The sequence below is a fragment of the Argiope bruennichi genome, chromosome 4 (genome assembly GCF_947563725.1).
Source record: "Argiope bruennichi chromosome 4, qqArgBrue1.1, whole genome shotgun sequence".
NCBI classification, from domain to species: domain Eukaryota; kingdom Metazoa; phylum Arthropoda; class Arachnida; order Araneae; family Araneidae; genus Argiope; species Argiope bruennichi.
The window spans coordinates 39631033-39650336 of NC_079154.1; the positions used below are offsets into that span (position 1 = coordinate 39631033).

General features: G+C 28.2%; 1 protein-coding gene across 2 annotated transcripts; it reads right to left on the bottom strand.

Annotated features, from left to right (window-relative positions):
* Positions 1-1831: 1831 nt before the first annotated feature.
* On the bottom strand, positions 1832-18545 carry LOC129966528 (uncharacterized). 2 transcript variants are annotated; one of them, XM_056080968.1, is made up of 6 exons: positions 17780-18545; positions 12281-12457; positions 10365-10658; positions 6199-6371; positions 4423-4677; positions 1832-2772 (listed from the first exon to the last, which is right to left on the bottom strand). In XM_056080968.1, exons 1-6 carry the CDS (start codon positions 18204-18206, stop codon positions 2548-2550), a joined length of 1551 nt encoding a protein of 516 aa, XP_055936943.1. In that variant the 5' UTR covers positions 18207-18545; the 3' UTR covers positions 1832-2547. The 2 variants fall into 2 exon arrangements, with proteins under 2 accessions (XP_055936943.1, XP_055936942.1); XM_056080967.1 differs by having other exon boundaries at positions 6199-6374.
* Between the last annotated feature and the right edge of the window lie 759 nt (positions 18546-19304).

Here is a 19304-nt window from a genome sequence, read left to right on the forward strand (position 1 = left end):
AAATAATTTTTAGCTACTACTGCTGTCTCTTTGATGAACAAGCATCCAAGCAGAGTTTTAGTTATAGAATATTGAATACTTTGGTAATACTGAAAATAGTATATTGAATATTTTAGTACTAATAATAGTATATTGGATATTTTGAGAGAGTCATTGTAGTAATAAAAGAAAAGATAAATAATAGGTTAACACACAAATGGAAAGAAAGGAAAAGAAAAATCCATTTTTATTAAAAAAGAAGTTTATTTAATCTTATATTAACAAAATATACAAGGTTTTTATATCTGCAAATTATGTATTTGTAAATAAAATAAAAATTTTATTAACGAACATTTAATATAAAAATAACATTTAATGCATTTGAGACGCCGTTGTAAATACTTTAAAGCTACTACTGCCATCTCTTTGATAAACAAGCATTCAAATATAGTTTTAGTAATAGTATATTGAATACTTTAGTAATACTAATAATAGTATATTGAATATTTTAGTACTAATAATAGTATAACTGGATACTTTGAGAGAGTCATTGTAATAAAGGAAAAGGAAAAATAATAGATTATCGTACAAATTTAAAAAAAAGAAAAGCAATCAATTTTTTTTATCAAAAAATAAGTTTATTTAATCTGATATTAACAAAATATACAGCACTTTTATATCTGTAAATTATGTACATGTGTTAGTAAACAAGCATTTCGTCAAAAAACAAAAACAATTCAAACATGTAAAGACATCTACAAAGCTCGGCAAAAATCAGTGAAATCAAAATCAATATCACAGATCTATAAATGACGCACTGACAAAAAAAATTCTCGCAAAAATCTTTTAGTTCAAGAAAAATTTAACCTTTATATATTAAACGAAAAAAAATTGAACATTTATTTATAAGTATGATTCAGATTCTTTTTTATCAGTTCATCCAGCTACATTATTCTGTAACTAAATGAATTGGCGACAAGAAATCGTTTGAAATCTACGATTATGAGATCAAGCAAAAGCATTGCATAGATACAATTACAGCACAAAATGAAATGAAAATAATGAAATGAATTCGGATTTTTTTTCCAGCCAATTCATGCAGTCACATTATTTTGTAAGACCAATATCCAATTGAAATCTATGATTACGAGATCAATCAAAAGCAATACACAAATACAGTAGTACACATCATGATGAAATGTAAAAGATGAAATGAATTCGGATTTATTTTTCTCTTTATCCATCCATAATCACTATTCTGTGTGATAAATACCCATTTGAAATCTATGTTTATGAGATCAATCAAAAGCAATGCACAAATAAAATGAGAGCACATCATGATGAGATGTCAATGACATAATTATAAAAAATGATGATGAGTATGAAATACATAGTTTATTGGATTCAATAGTTTTATAATACTTGCTATAGCTATGGAAAATAGCCGAATTAAGGGACAAGGCTATCTGAAAATAATTGCATGATTGTCAGACATTATGAATTTTAAACTAGTCTTAGAAATATCAAATTATAATGGAGTTTAATATTAAAAATGTCAGGCAAAAATAATATTGGAGTAAATATTAAACTAGGATACACCACGCTTACATTTAATTAATTTTGAAAAATGCAAATATTTTACAAATTTTAATAACTATGCACAAATATTATTGATATGCAAGACAAGAATTTATAAAAATTTTCCACTGGAGATTGCTTTAACAAAATAATCTTAATATTCTTCATGAAAACATTACAAACATAATATTAATCAAAACCACAAAAGACATTTCATTTTTGTTTGAAGAACATACTTTATCAAAAGATTTTTTTAAAGTCTTGGATGCTACTATTAAATTAAAGTCAATATTACATGAAATAAAATTCTTTCACAATTAATAAATGAATCACTTTTTCATGATTGCTGTTATATTAAAAAAAATTCGTAAAGCACAAAATTTGCAATTTCACCACAAATTCTGAAATGAAGTTTTTATCTTCTAAATACACAATATGAAAATTCTGATAAAGAAATTCTTCTTTATTCACTAATTAGGAAATCAATTTTTAGAAGTATCCTCGAAGAATTTCTGCTTTCATTTCAAAATTTCGTTGATTCGAAAATCTTTTTTTTTTTTTTCCTGGTAAGAAAAAAGGTACATTCCTTCCTACAGACAATGTAATATGAAGTAAAAATATCTCTCACAGTTGAAAAATCTGTATTAAATCTCTCATCAAACCATTGATTTCTTTTATATATCTTTAGAAAGAAATTTCAAATTAATTCTTTTCCCTTAATTTTCTCAAAACAATGAAACTTATTTAAAAACAGTTCAATAAATTTCTTTCTTTCTGCTTTCTTTCAATTTGGCAACGAATATTATACATATTTACATTAAAATTAACAGGTTAAGTAGAGTTTACACTCGGCCAGGTATAATCCAACCAGTAAGACCACGCATGAGCAACTACTGTACAATAAGAATCTGCTATTGTCCGCTCTTTCAAAACATGCGTGATTTATTGGAATTTTATAACTGGCTGAGTGTAAATCCACCTTTAATTTCTTCATTCTTCATAATCTTCCTCTTCTGCTGCATTGAAGTAATGTTTACCTCTCCTTAACCAGACTGATGTAGGAAGATATTGGCAACCATAAAAACTCTTCTGGAGCTCATGCTCAGTATAGGGAGGTAAAACATTACAAGGAGCACCGTAAATTGTGGTGTTGAGAATACCATTAGAACCATCGAATAAAAGTGGTTCAGAAGAATTCATTGTCGTTTTGACGGCCTGTAAAAAAATAAATGGAATTAAAGCTAGGAACTCGAAAAAAAAAATGGCTGGTAAATTCAATCAATGAAATGAGATTATGCCAATTCGTTTTTTTTTTATTATTAGTTTTTGAGAAGCCTTTCGCCTTTTTTAATAATTCAAATTCGTTCTTTTAGATTATTTGTTTTTAATCTTTTTTTTTTATTTATTTCGTTTTTTAAGTAACGTGTACAATCTCCACTTTACTTTGTGAATGATTTATAAATCTCCAAAAAACTAAAATGGATCATTCTTTGGTCAAAAAATATATGACGGTATTCATTAAAATTATGCTTCTTCTTTAAAATCGTCAAAATATTGTATATTAATATTATCTATTGTTGTATAAATATTTATAATTTTTAATCATCATAATTAATTATGATAGTTATTTATATAACAGCTTTCAAACATATTAAGGTGAAGAAGAAGAACGGATTCAAATAATGTTCATAATATTCTTAATAAATCGGCTCTTCCTATTTAATTTTCGAATCCATTACGAGTCTTGCAGACAGAAAAAGAATGCGACAGCATATCACAACGTAAGAAAGATCCAATTAACCAACTAGTGCGATTACTTTTGTCAACTCGCCTCAACATTCTATTCTGAATCTAATAGGAACTTTTGCATTTCATTTTCAGTAATTTGTTCCAAATTTTAAAAACGCTGCCGAAGACAAAGGCATATAATATTTTGTATTAATAATTTTAACGTATGTATATTTTATTGCAGAAACTGATGCAATAATACAAAAACAAACTGAAGTTTTCTAAAACTGTTTTCACTTATTTTATTTCTTATTTCACTCACTTGACCCCGAGGCTGTAAGAATTTCATTAAACAAATTTCATAAGAGAATTCTTTTTACTGAATAATTAAAGAGATTTCTGAAAATAATTATAATTGTAAAGGAAAGTTTTTGAATAACTCAGTTGCTTCTTGCAACAAATTTCTATTGCTAAGCAAAATTATCTGAGCAAAGGTATGTCAGCTTTGGTAATGATTTTTCTATGTTTACATCCTCCCAAAAATGGCAATCAAATAACAATAAGGCCTTACAATAGTTCTGGTTTTTAACCTGATGGCGGAAGGTTTCCTCAAAATGAATAAAATGTTGTGATTGCTCTTTCAAGTAAATAGCATGTATTAAAAAAAGATAAACCGAATTAAATTTTAAAAATTACCTTTTGTGAAACATTTTTCTCAATTTTCATGATGTAATTTGATCTTATTGCAATGAAAAATGTAAATTAGATAATGTAGATAATTAGACAATCATCAATTTCACTTTTAATTAGTCTCGTGAGATAATTAATAGTAATTGAATGTCACAAACTATACCGGTTTAGTTAAATAGTCACAATTTAATCTCTCCCCAATTCAGGAGCTTTTAAGGCCAAAGACAAGGGCTATATAGACATTTTATGTTAATTGATATAGTTAACAGGAAATCATATGACAAATTTGCGATGTGAAGAGCTCATGTTTGCTCCAGGAAAATTAACTATTCTCGTAAGAGAGTAAATAAACTGTTGCAGTATAAATAACCACCCATTTAGATATTATCACCATCTCTTGAACAAGCTCTTGATAGTTATCGTGATTTATTGGAATATTATGCTTACTTCATGCGTTTCGGCGATGCAGTCCTGTTTGCTGTTGTAAGCCGTCCACTGAGTGGTGAAATCTCCATTCCATGAATATTCATGCTCCCGCCCACTCGCGAAAGCCATAACATTTTGGTGTCTGCTCGAATGTTCCAGAGCGTGGATGAGCTTGCCGGAGAAGTTCTGGTCGGCGATTATGTAAAGTTGCTGTGCCATGCAATCTTGGGTATCTTGGAGTAGTTCTCGTATGGTATATATCTCGCTGTCATCAGCCTAGAAAATAAATATATTCCCATGAATACATATATTTACCATTTAAAATGATTTTAAATGGCAAATCTTTACTAAGAGAAAGAGCGCACGTAACTTGTTGCTACAGAAAATTACCAAAAAAATAATTTGCGAAAAAGAATTAGTTTTTTTAATTATTTTATACTCTGTGAAATAATAGAAAAGGAATAAAAGGTAATAGAAAATGCTTAATGAATTAAAATGTAAGAAAGCAATTTTTTAAAGGTTATTTTTTTAAATAAGATTTATTACAAGAAAAGAGTAAGGGTACATTGTCATCAAATGGAATTTGCTTTATTTAGGTATTATACATTCTAATGAAAATCATTTTAAATGGTAAATTTTCATTAAAAGAAATATCACATGTGATTTATTACTACAGAAAATTACCAAAACATATAATTGGCCAAAAAAAATTTAGCTTTCTTAATTGTTTCATATTCTGTAAAATGATAGAAAAGGAATAAAAGGTAACAGAAAATGCTTATTGAATTAGATTGTAAGAAAACAATTTTTAAAAGGTATTATTTGTAATAAGATTTATTACAAGAAAAAGGTAAATGTACATTGTTATCAATCAGAATTTGCCTTATTTAGCTAATACGGAGAAACATCTTCAAAATTGTTTTTTTTTTCAAGAAAAAAGTTGTTTATAAAGTCTTACACCTTTCTATCAAAACCGTTAAGTAAAAAAATATATATATATATATATAAGCAATTTAACCACGATAATAGGTTTATAAAATTTATAAAATATTTTTTTAATTAACAAGGAACAGGCATTTACTAATTTTTTTTCTTTTCTAAATTTGCCATTAAAAATGTTACAAAATTAAATTAGTCGATTTTTTTTAATTGAGAGGAGCCATGCGTCAGTAAAGAGCGACTTGATTAATAAGATTTAATAGAGTTAAATAACAAGTTAAAAATAAAGGATTAAAAGTTGTTTTAAATTCATGTTTTTTTAATATTTTATTCTGTTTTTACTTCATAGGAAATTGGATTTTTTTAAAAAAAAATATATATTCTAAATCTTACTTGCCTCTACCGTTATATTTAAGAATTTCTAAACTTTCCTTCATACGCATTTTCAGGAAAATGTCTTTTACTTTTAATGAACCAAAAAATAAATCTTCTATTGACAGCTCCTTTAATCGGGTTGGAAATTGATGGTGCTTTCCATTAGTAATCTATATTTTTTGTTTCCTCTTGTTTTTCTTTCTACACAAGAAGAAAAACTAACTCTTTCCTCAGTTGTCCATTTCTGCCAATATCCCAAAGAAGTGAAGATCCCTCGTTTGTTGTAGGATTGTTCAGATATATAACAAATGAATCGGAGCTATGCATTGTTTGGCAGATTTTATGTATGTGGTATCGCATAGTTAATTTAAAAACTGCAGGAAATACTTTATCATTTAAGACCAAAGCTGTCCTCTTTTAATTTACAGTATTTATTTGATGTTTTTCTTTTTACAAAAGAAGAAGAACTAACTCTTTCCTCACCTGTCCATTTCTGTCAATGTCCCAAAGAAGTGAAGATCCTTCATTTGTTGTTGGACTGTTCAGATATATAACAAATGAGTCGGCGCAGTGCATTGTCTGGCAGATTTTGCGGATGTGGTATCGCATGGTTAATTTAAAAGCTGCAGGGAACACCTCATCATTTATACCCAAAGCTTCTGAAAATATAAAAAAATATAATTTTTAAAAACATTATAACCTATTAATTTAAAACAGAAAATTTAACATAATTTGCATACATCATTTATAAATCAATGCTTAGAAATAAATCTGATATTGTTTACGAATCCAGAAAGCATTCATTAAATACGTCTTGCTTTAAAAGAAATCTGAAGTGCTATTTCACCATGAAACATATTATAGGGGTTGCCCAAATGAAAAGTGGGTACTTGCGATTGCGTCGGAATAACTGCAGCTATAGTAGCATCACCGAATATAAAGGGCGGTAGGAGGTGTGCACTGCATACGGCTTTCAGCAATGAAAACTGTCCATGATACAGGAAATTAGCCGGAAGAAAAGTCATGCTAAACATGGATGCGTCCAGTTCTGAAGAACGCGCGGTAGTGTGGTTTTTGATTCTTCGAATGCCATGGACCACTCTTGATTGATTTCCTACCCCAAAAGAACACTATAAATTCAACACAATGATGCAGTACTCTGACGGAACTACGGAAAGCCACCAAAAGCAAACGGCCAGGCCTTCTCCCACAACAGGTTCTCCATGGCAATGCCCACCCATGTGTCTCTCGTGAAACCCAGACGACCTTAAAAAAAATTCCGTTGCAGGGTGTTGGAACCCCCGCCGGACGGTCCGGATTTATCATCCTGTGAATTCCATATCTTTGGGACCCTTAAGAGAGCATTACAGGGAACACATTTCCATTCGAATGATGAAGTGAAGCAAGCTGTGAAGGACTTCCTCAAGAATCAACCACCACCTTTCTGCATCATAGGCGTAGATTTACCACCTAAGCGATGGTGCCTGTGTTATAACACCCATCGCAATTTCTTTTGATTTCCAATAAAGATATTATTTTATTTCAACTTGTCCACTTTTCATTTGGACAACCTTTGCAAAATATGTATGATTCTTTGATTTGGAGCATTCTTATTTTAAAAGGCAAAAGAGAACACACTCATATTAATGATTTTTATTCTATTCTATTCATGCTATTTTTACTTCTCATATACGATGAAACAATTTCGAAAGTAATTGAACAGTATTTGAATCGTCAAATAATTCGGCTCGATGTTTTCATGAATTTCTACTTTTCAAAACTCTTGGAGTGAATAATGATGATATATAATGATGTTTGTCCATCTTTCTGTAAACAGTCAGTGGAAAATGGAAAAGACAGGAAAATGAAATCTATTATGCTGTCTTTAAACCGTGTGTATTAAACTAAAAAAAGAAATTCGTCTTCAGTAAGACTGATCTTTCTTTGGCAAAAATATTCATTGAGTTTAATTTTAAATAATTGTCGTGATCCTCATACTCACTTCAACAAAGTATTTTTCATATGAAATCGCGATAGACATTTAAGCTGTGTCGCTTTAACAGCCCTGTGATTGAAATTCTTCAGTTCATTTTACTCGGTTCAAGTTATATTTATAGTACACACGCAAATAAGTCAAAACAAAACAAAAAATAATAGATAAAAATAAATCAAACGACGTTACATTTACAAATAAAACATTATATTATCCGTCTAGACGGGTTTTATACTGTTGATAATATCTCAAAATTATTAACGAAAGTTATTGTAGTAAAAACTCGAATTTTATGAGTTAAAAAAACTTCATTATAAACAAAATTTTTTATGAAATATCTGTTGAGTGGATATTTTAATTTGATTTTAACATGTATTGTCTTCTGAACGAATTTTGCTAAATGTCTCTTGGCTTTGTCTCACCCTTCATCATGCAATTCTCTCTCAAGCTACTTTTTGTTTCCTTGCAGTGGAATCTTTTCTATGCAGATTGTTTATGAACTTTCAGATCAAAATTGGTCATTAAAATCTAATTGAAACTAATATTGATCATTTAACAGATAACTAAACACGAAAGAAAAAAAATTTCCTAATTTGACGTAAAGTAAGAAATAATTTCCATTTGTCCGTGAAGAAAAAATATTATGAAAATTTCAGACCTCAGCACACTGATCTTTGCTCTAATCCACCATAAAAATGTAAATAAGATTCAGAGTTTATAATATCATAACTAATTATTATTTATGCTTATTTTTATTCGCATACTTAGAAAAACTAGCCTGTCCGAGTCGCTAGACGCCAAAATAGCATTATAGATTTCGATAGACAATCATATATATTGATAGATATATTCTTTTATCCTATCAAATGCTGGGAGATGATATTAAGGATTAATAATTTACAGTTTTTCATGGATAAACCAAAAATAATTGTGAATAAAAGTTTTTCTATTGATCTATTTTACTATTTGAAATCCAACTTTGACGCGAAAATTTCACTTAATAATAATATTCATCGAAATAAACACGCATAAGCAAACCAGAAAAAAATATCATCTCTACTTTCTATTCAATACAATAGTACAATATGGCATATTTTGTGATGGGCTTTAAGCGGTAAAGAGGATAAAGTTTATATTTTGGATGTCTTCTTTCCGTTGATTGGTTGCACCAAAGATTTAATATACATGTACAAAAACAAATGCCGAATTTCATTTATCTTGCTTGTTATATTTTTAAATTATCTTACGGGCAGATGAATAAGCAAACAATCTACTTATTTATTGATTTGCTGATTTATCCAGAATTAGATACGGTCTACAATTTTGGTAGAAAAGCTTGTATACTAAAATACTAGCATACAATCTAGTTTCTCTAGCTTGCAGTGTTTTTTGAAATATCACTTTCATATGCGCACAGATAGACAGATCGACTTCATCATCATGGTCTAGTTATTTATTGATTTAGTTCAGAGATAAGATCTACAATTTTGGTACAAAAGATTATATATTAAAATATTAGTACACAACCTTGTTTCTTTAGTTAGTTACATTTTTTGAAATATTATTTCCATGTACTCACAGATAGACAGATCGACCTACGAGCAAACTGTTGAAGGATTTTGACCAAAATTTGATACATATCCATATGTTTAATTTCATCTATCTTAATGCATTGTTGTGTTATCATATTTCCAATATTTGGGAAACCAAGCTTAACTAGGCATTTTTTTTTGGAAAAAAATATTTATATAAGATTCATATAATGAATATTTTTCAATTGTGTCTCATCTCCAATTTCATCACAGCCATCTCACAAAACTTTGAGGTACCAGTAGGTAAACATCCTTTGACAACAATGCAAGTACTACAAAAATTCACGAGAGAGCGCTATTTGACATTGAAAGCACGAGAGCAGTTAGAAAGAGGCTCTAATAGTTAGTTATAAAAAAGAATTTTTGATTTTTTGTGTAAAATCCCGTTTTTTTTTAGGAAAGACATATATTATTGATAAACTTAAAAACCCAAATATTATCTAAAAACCAATTTTGATCCAAATTGTTAGAATCAGATAGAATATATATATATATATATATATATATAAGCATTATTTTATGTTGTGAAGCAGGATGCAGTTTTGAAGACAGTGAAAAGACTTTGGATTTCGTGACGTCGTTTTATTTCATTTTGGAGAAGCAGGCATATGTACAAGCGATGAGCACACACACAACACAGAGGGGAATGAGGAAAAACGCTCTTGGACATTTTATCTAACTAAATTACGATAAAACTTTGTAAATTAATTTGGTTAAAATTAAGAGTTCAAAATATCATTACATGTATATATATATATATATATATATATATATATATATATATATATATATATATATATATATATATATATATATATATATATATATATATATATATATATATATATATATATATATACAAAATAATTGCTCGTTTAAAGTTTTATAAAAGTTATAAGATACATTCGGTCGGACAGAAATATATATTACTCGAACATGGGTTCACTCCAAACTTTTACTGACTGTTTTAGTAATTTTCACAACTAAATATACAAACATTATTCTAAAATAATTTTACACGAAATGGATGGATAGAGTAAAATACTAAATAAATTTTAACTTACTGTCAATACCATTGTTTCCATTTGAGAAAAACATTTTGACATTGGAGTGTATGAAACCATTGTTCATCAACATGTCATGGAAACGGACCATATTTTCTAGGTATAAAGGTCGGTCGGTCAAACGATCCCATCCACCAGATATGAGAACAGCATGGTCACATCTCTCAAAGAGTCGGCAACGAATTCCGACAGTAGTTGAAGAAGTGCTACATCTCAAAGTATTCTCTTCTAATGCATCGCAAAATAAATTGTCCGTGTGGTTTCGTGGGCGGAGATTGGGACAAGGTGCAAAACCTGGAATAAAAATTGGTTTTAAGGCTACTGTAAAAAATTTTTTTAATGTTATTTTATGTTCAAATAACTTAACCTTGTCTTACCCATCAGTTTCATATAAATACAAGATATAAACCAGTGGAAGGGGCTTTTCAGAAAAACCTTTTCGCACCCTTTCTAATAAATGCGTTTTTGTACTATTAAATGTAAGCAATTGGTGAACAATAATTACGAAAGTGTAAAGTAGGTTTTAATCTTTGACTATTTTTTGGAGAATAATTGGAGAGATACGGTTACACAAAAGTACCAAAAAAAAAAAAAGGGAATTAAAATTTAACACAGAATTGCAATTGCAGTTATAAAATTACATACCAAATTTCATATATTTAAGCATTTGAATTTTTCAGCTATTGTGTTTATATACTTGTGAAAGTATAGACTAAAAGACAGTAAATATCTTGCTGGGCTTACTTTTCATGTTAATGCATATCTATACTTTACATGTTAAATTTGTGTACTAAATTTTGTCTACCAATCAATCACTTTAACTTTTGTAGTTATTGTATTCGCTTATATTTGGACAGTTGGAAGGAGAAACTTTATTTGAATGGATTTCATTTAAAATTTAATAGAAATCAACAAAATTTTGTGTAAAGACCGTATTTTCATTTTTCCAGTTCAAAGTGTTGTCGAGTTATATTCTTCCCAGATAGACAGGTGTAATTTCAAAAACATGTTTTTAGGATTCGCGGAAATCTAAAACGTGGCGTTTCGCTAAAATATTGAATTGGAATTTTCCGACAATAACAATTCTTACTCTTTGCATAGAAAAAAATTATTAAATAAGAACATTAAAAATAATTATTTTGAATTTCAAACTGAATAATGGGTAAATTAAAGCCTTAAAGAATAACGTTATACAAAGCAACAATGAAGATAAACTTTGGATTTGATGCCTTAAATAATAAATAAATAAATAAAAATACATTTTCGAAGCTTGTTTAGTTACTAGTATTTATTATTTTTTGCAATCTTATCTTCAGTTCATGCTTACATGATAATCTCCAAACGCACTATGGCACTACAATTTCGAAACCCAATGTGCGTTTTTCAGGCATAAGTTAGAAAGGATGCAGAATTACTTTTTTTAATAAGACAGTTGTGTCCTTTGAATAGATTTCATGGTTTTAAAAATATTTACTTTTCTTCCAATTAACTTTTTTACTATTCTAACAACTATTTCTTACTTACAAAAATTATCTTTAAAAAATTAGAAAGAAAACTACAATAATTTTCGATATTCTTTGGGAATTTGTCACAAAGAATTTAGAATTTAGATGAAAACTTAACTCTTCGATTATTATCATTATCACCAAAAGGATTTATTAATGGAGCTTTAATAATACTTTTAATCAGTAAACATATGTTCCAGAATGCTTCCATTATTTTTCTAAAGATTGAATTCAAAAATTATTTTTCAATACATATGTATGATATAACGATAATTCATGTATTAATATATTTATTCAGCGATAATTCATTAAATATGCATATTTTAATTTTTCGTTTTCAGCGACTCTAGTTACGAAGATTATTACTGATTAATCATGGTCCCAAATATAGCTGATTGAAGTGATTCTTACCAGTCATAAAATCCCTGCACTCTAATTTCTGGGATCGTTGCGAAGGTTCTTCATTAGCAAAGTGCACCAGAGGAAAGAAATTGATTTCGCATTGCTTTTTACGATGGCTATTCAATTTCCTCAGCAGAAGATTGTGGCATCTTTTTCTTAAAGCAAGGGATAAACAAGCTCCATCATCTGGAATTAAAAGAAGAGAACAGACATTAATTTCTTTTTAAATAATAAAATATAATTTGTTGTTGCAAAATTCTATACATATATATATATATATATATATATATAGGTTTATCTGATTCTATGATGCCTTAATGTCTTATAAAAACGTTATTCAGACTAATTTATTATATTTACTGACAAAAATTGCCATGACCACAGAGAATTTCATTTACTATAATTTGCCTAAAAAAATCGTTCTTTTATTTATTTTAAGAATTATTATATTGGTCAATACAATGATTTAGAAAATCAACTAATTTTTTTAATCTTTTAAGATATTGTATGAAAGTTAAATTTTGTAATTTTCTGTGTCATTGAATAAAACAGTTATTTATTGCTTCAAAGTTTTCTTTTTATTGAAATTAGGTATTTTGAAGTTTTTATATTACATCTTTTTTTTTTCAGTATTTCACAGTCAAGATTAAGTTTAATAGATAAAGAATTCTTACTAATTTTTTCATCATTTATTTATTTTATCATTGTCTTTCATTATATATTTAAGTAATTTTTTTTTATCTAAAAATTTTTTTTTTCTAAAAATGTTTCATTTTTTTATTCTATGCATTACAAACAAACAAACAAAAAAAAGCCAATTTTATATATATATATATATATATATATATATTATTTTAATGAATGATTTATAATTTACTATTATGATTTTTAAAGTTTATTGCTCTTTTCTGTTGAGAAGAAAATCTGAATTTAGAAAAGAACAAAAAGGCCTATATAAATTAACAGCACTTAGCCTATAAAATAAATAAATAAATAAAACCCTGTATTATATACAAGGATAGCTAATTTTTTTCAAAAAGATTATCAACTTTTTTATTTTAATAATATGATCAATAATTTACTGTTATGATTTTTATAGTTTATTACTCTTTCCTAGTGAGAAGAAAATCTCAATTAAAAAATATAAAATAAATGCCTAATTTAACTAACAACCTTTAGTCTATTAAGGTAAAAAAATTGGCAAATTAATTTTTAATACTTTAAATTATACAGACATATATCAGAACTTTTGATGATTGCTCTCAAACTATGTTCCACAAATTCCCAAACCAAAATTTTCAAAGAACGGCGCCATACAAACTTATCAGACCTGCATAAGACGTGACAAAAGGGCGGATACCGTTTCATTCTTGTGTAAAAGATAATTCAATTATTTTTAAATATATGTCCTACAAACCTCCAATACCTTCTAGCCCGACATTTTCAAAGAATCACCAAAATACATTTGTTAAATCTGAAAAAGCCAGACCAGACAAAAGGATAACCCTGAATTTTCTTGTGTGGTGCAAACAATTTCATTTGGAAACCATTGTCCTGTCTGCTTGATAAATAATCTCTGTTTGTGACAAAGAATCACAAAGCGAAACTTGACAAGAGGATGCGCGCGGACTTTCCCTTGTGCGATGCCGACTTCTTAATTTGGTAACATTTTCCCGACAATCGCATAAATCTTCCCAGTTGGTGTCCTAGAGTCGGAAAGATTACCTGTCTTTTTAATTGACTGGGAGGACTTGCTCTGAAGACGTATTACCTGTAGAACCCTTCTCAGCTCTATTCAACTTTGCAGATCTAACAACCCCTTTAACAGTGGTTAAATGATCTATCTGTCAGCTTTATACACTGTGGGAGGCGGTTCCTTCAAAGAAGCGTCCACCCCTCAATTCTTTTCTTTGAATGTGGAGTCTTTTTGCGGGGTGTTTGTGGTCAGGTGTTCAACCACACGTTGTGCGTTGTTACTTTTGTAGTGAAAGGTAGGTGAAACACGTGCAATTTTTGAGGAAGATGTTGCGGCTCGGGTGAAATTCTATTGTTAGTTTTACCACTCCTCGAAGGTGAATGATAACTGCATGTTTTCCGCTTCCAGCAATTCGGTTATAACATTCTAATTTATCTGTAATTGCTAAATTACAGATTAGACTTAAACAAAACTCCAAGTAAAATATATTATACATTAAAAAATAAAGATTTTTTTTTTCAGTTTCTGGATTTTAATATATTAACTCCAAAAGCCTATTAAAAATTAATAATAATAACCGTGTAAGGCTCTTTTTACACGCTTAAAACTAATTTAAAATTTATTTATTGCTGCATTGACATTAAATAATAGTAATTATTACTGATTAGATTTTATATCACAAAGGTACTTATTATAAATACTATTTTACCGTTTATAAATCAAATTTTATTATATTTTAAAAATACTATATATATATATATATATATATATATATTATAGTTTGTGAAATTATATATACATGTGTGTGCATGTGTAATATTAATAATTTATATTAATTCGAGGGCTTTATTGAAAAAAAAAAACACTATGAAATCATGTCTTCAGACACTTAATCTTAAAATCAATAAATCAGAATTTTTGTATTGATTTTCACTAGTTTGACTTTACTTCACATATGTACTCATCATAATATCATTTAACATTTTATAAGATTTTACTATATTATGTGTTGAAATTATTATATATATATTATATTTTGTAAAAAATCATAAATATATTTAGAGCGAAAATTTTAATATATAAATTAAAGCGCTATTGGAAAAAAAAAAAAAAAAAACGCTCCGAAATTATTTTTTATACACTTAATCTTAAAACAAATTAAGAAAATAATTTCTGCATTGATGATATATTTGTGTGTATTGAATAGGATGTACTGGAAATTTATAAAATTTTTCTATCTAACCTGATAATTGGATGATGCAATACAGTACTAAAAAATACTATGAAAAACAGATTCTAAACAACATATTTGCTGAAAGCAATAATTTTCGTAATAAATGGTTTGTGAAATAATTTATGAATTTTATTTATGAGTGCATCGTTAAAACAATTAATACTAAATGCTAAAGAGATATCGATGAGCAGTTTCCCTAAAATAAAATTGTTGTCTTTTTAATCATTAAAGCAGATTTCGAAACAATGCACTTTCATATTATTGTGAATTTTTTTTTCCCTTTTATTAAAAAAATTATGCGTATGATATTTGTGGATAAGATGAAACTTCTCTTATTCGTAATGGACCCGGATATTCTTTTAAATGATAAAAAAAATGAATGCGCAATTGTTTGATAACGAACAAGATATTTTTTAGAAAATATATACATGTTTATATAAATTGTATAAGTGGTGCAATGTAATATTTTAATTTCAACTTTTTTTTGAAAATTTCAATTGCAAAATTTTTTTATCGTCTGAAGTTTATATGATGTTAGATAAACCTACTTATAAATATATTATACTTTAAATTAAAAATTCCTTAAATTGGAAAAGATGCTTAATTTTCGTTTGTTACATACAAAATTGTGAATGAATGCAAGCTTATATTGTAAGCCTCTGGAAGAAAATAAAATGCTTTAACTTTTTTCCATATTTTTAAGAATTCTAAATTTCTGTTCTCTCGTCCACCTCCCCATTTCTTAAAACTATTTAATCCCAGTTTAAAAAAAAAAATATGAATAAATCTTTTTTTGTATTTGATTTTGTATTGAGTATTTGATTTAATTTCTAGTTAAATTAAATTAAAGAGCATATTCTAGGAACTCGAAAATTGGCTTCGGGAAGAAATTCGCAATTTTTAAACCTCGATCAAATGACGAGGACGAAACCTAGACTTTTACCTTTCAAAAAACTTCTATGTCACACTAGCTGATAGATATATGCACCCGATAGATTTTACATGGCATCAAGTTGTGAGAATGTTACCCCCAATAACATCATTTGAAAAGATATTAATGTATTAACAATTCGAGAATAAAATGGAATGTTAAGACTCAAATAAATAATTTTAAAAGTTCGTATGCTAATCCTACATTTAATAAAGAAATTCTTCTGGTCTCTTAATACACTTTGCCGGTGAAACTCAAAATTATTATTGCGCCATATTAAACATAACAATGATGTTCATCTTTTCTAATTAATTAAGCCAGACCCGGAGGAATTTTACAAAACAAACTTTACTAAACGTCCTAATTTGAAAAAATTCATATAAGTTTTAAAAAGTGTCATTGAATCCCATATTTTACAGACCAAAGGATTTTTTTTTTGTATTTCAATAAAACATGCAAATTTAATACTCAAAAATGCAATTTAATTTCATTAAAAAATTACTGTAGTTTTAATTTATACAAAAACCATTTATTCCCAAGAACAAATATTGAATTCAAATGTTATTTTTATTTACATTAAGCCAACAATTGCAAAAACAAGTACTTCCTGTTATCTTTATATACATTTGTATATCCACTTACTTACAGAAATTTTTAGGAAGAATCTCTCACTTCATAATAATAAGCATTAATCACAAATAAAATGTTATAATTAATGATTGAAACAGTAAAAAAAAAAAAAAAAGAGTTTGAACAATTCTCAAATTACATTGGAAGTTACCGCTATCAGAAATTTCCCCCAAAATTTTGAATTCATAATTGCAAAATTCTCAGTCAGAAGCTTAATAGTTAAACATATTAAAAAGATTTTGCTAATTTTGTTTAATATCGAATATTATTGTTTAATATCGAGCATTTATATAAGAATTAATAAACTATTAAATTACTCAAAAAATTATTTAAAAAAATTAAGCTGATAACTTAATAAAATATTAAATTATATAAAAAAAATTTGAAATGATAAGGAACATGTAAAATATCTCTCTCCGAAAGTTTTAAAAATACTGTTAAAAATGGCTCTGCAGAAAATATTCAAATGTGCCTCGGGCTAAAATTGTGTACGTTGTTTAATTAGTACTAAAATTTTCATAACTTAGTTTTAAGAACAATTAAAATCCTCGTTGAAATTTTGATACATTTAAAGATAATAAACAAAATGGCTGCATTATAATTAGGTAAATTTTTTTATGAATTGAGCTAATTTTCAAACTTAATGAAAATACTACGTTTTGGTGTATTTCAACAAAATTCTTTCATTATTAACTAACAAATTAGTATTAATGAAAATTCTCAATAATTTTCCTCCTGAAATTTCTAATAAAGTACTTTACATTTTATAATCTAAAACATTACATTCATCCTATATCACATTAGAAAAGCCACTTTCTATTAATTCTATTAATAAAATTATATTAATTCTAAATCACATTAGAAACTTTACCTTCTTCACAAATTTTACTTTCTGTTAAAACATGTTATAAACAATATCTTCAATTAATTTTAAATCAAAAATTAATTTTAAAGCCATCGTATTTTATTAATTCTAGAGCGAATTTGATATATAATAATAATAAAGTAATAACTTACCAGTGTATTGCCCTCCATTGACCTTACACTGCAATTCCGTCCAACCCAAATCGACATAGAAAACTACGAGAAGATGCCCAAGATTCGCTTCTGGATAAGGATCGATCACAAGAATAGCATCGTGGACATCCGTTCGTGTGAGAGGACCATCTGGAAGGACTGCTCTGTATTTGTTGCCGGAAACAGGCGCAGAATAGAAGTTCATGTCTGATTTCCGGATGGAAACAAGTCGGTTGCAATCTTCTTCTGTTGTCAAAAAAGTATCTCTACAGGACATGTTGGCAATGAAATCGAATGCTACATCAGCCCAGTGATTTCGATCTAGATCTACTATCAGGTTGAAAGAATTCATGTGGACAACTTTGGCTTGGAGATTGACAATCGAACTGGCCAACCAGAATAGAAACGGTATAGCAAGCAAAGCCATCTCTACGATAGATACGTGTGGGTTACGAATCAAGATTTTCTTCAGAAATAATCGTTAATGAGGCGATCGATACTGCTGCTTCACTTTTTATGAAGATGTTAATCGACGAAGAATGAGAAATTGATTTTCTTCTTTTTTTATCAAGCGCCGACTGGTGAAAAGGTTTCCGGTAACACTCAAACCCGCTTTTTAAACAGGAGAAGAACTATCGAATCAACAGCTTACTCAAGTGCTGATGATACTGATTGAGTAAGCGAGTAAAAAGACCTAAGTGGCTTGAAGACTGGATTCGAGTGTGCGAAGTGTCGGTTGCTTTGCTGCTCATCGAGTTTTTATACAGAACCCACGTGCTGAGTTCTTTTTATCCTAAAAGTAAACAACAGCTCGCCTCAAAGGCCTGAGGAAGGCGACAAGCAGATCAAAGGAGCCGACTCCGGCCCGGGGGCTTTCACAAAAGAGAAAGAACTTGAGAAGGGGTGAGGAGGGAGGGAGGGGGTTAGGCGGGGATCTCAGGGATTCGTGCATCGCATGCAGTAAAAAGATGGCAGATGTATTTCATTGCAGAAGCTGCAGATTTCATATTCAGTTAGACCCTACTTTCTTTTATTTATTCATGAATTTGAAGCTACTGTACAATTTTTTTTCCTTTGATAAGTACCGCCGTATCGATAGTGATTTTTCCAGCTTAGCATTTTTCGATATAGCGGAAAGAAAAAGATAATGCGCTGCTTGAAACTGCATCTTTATAGCTATGAACAAAGAATTATATTTTTATGTGATGTCGTGTTTGAAATAGTTATCTTTTTTAAAAAATAAATTAATTAAATTATTTATTTTAAAAAAAGCATTTTTCGATACAGAGGAAAGAAAAAAGAAAATGTGCTTGTTGAAGTTATATCTTTAAGGAACATGGACGTAAAGAATTATATTTTTGTGTGATATCTTATTTGAGATAGTTATCTTTTTTTAATAAATTAAATTATGTAAACGTCTTATAGTTTCATAAATATTAAAGAAATCGAAAATCTATTTAATTGAGTCAAGATCAAAGCATAGTAAAAAAGGTATTTTTATGTTAACTTCAATCATGAATGAAAA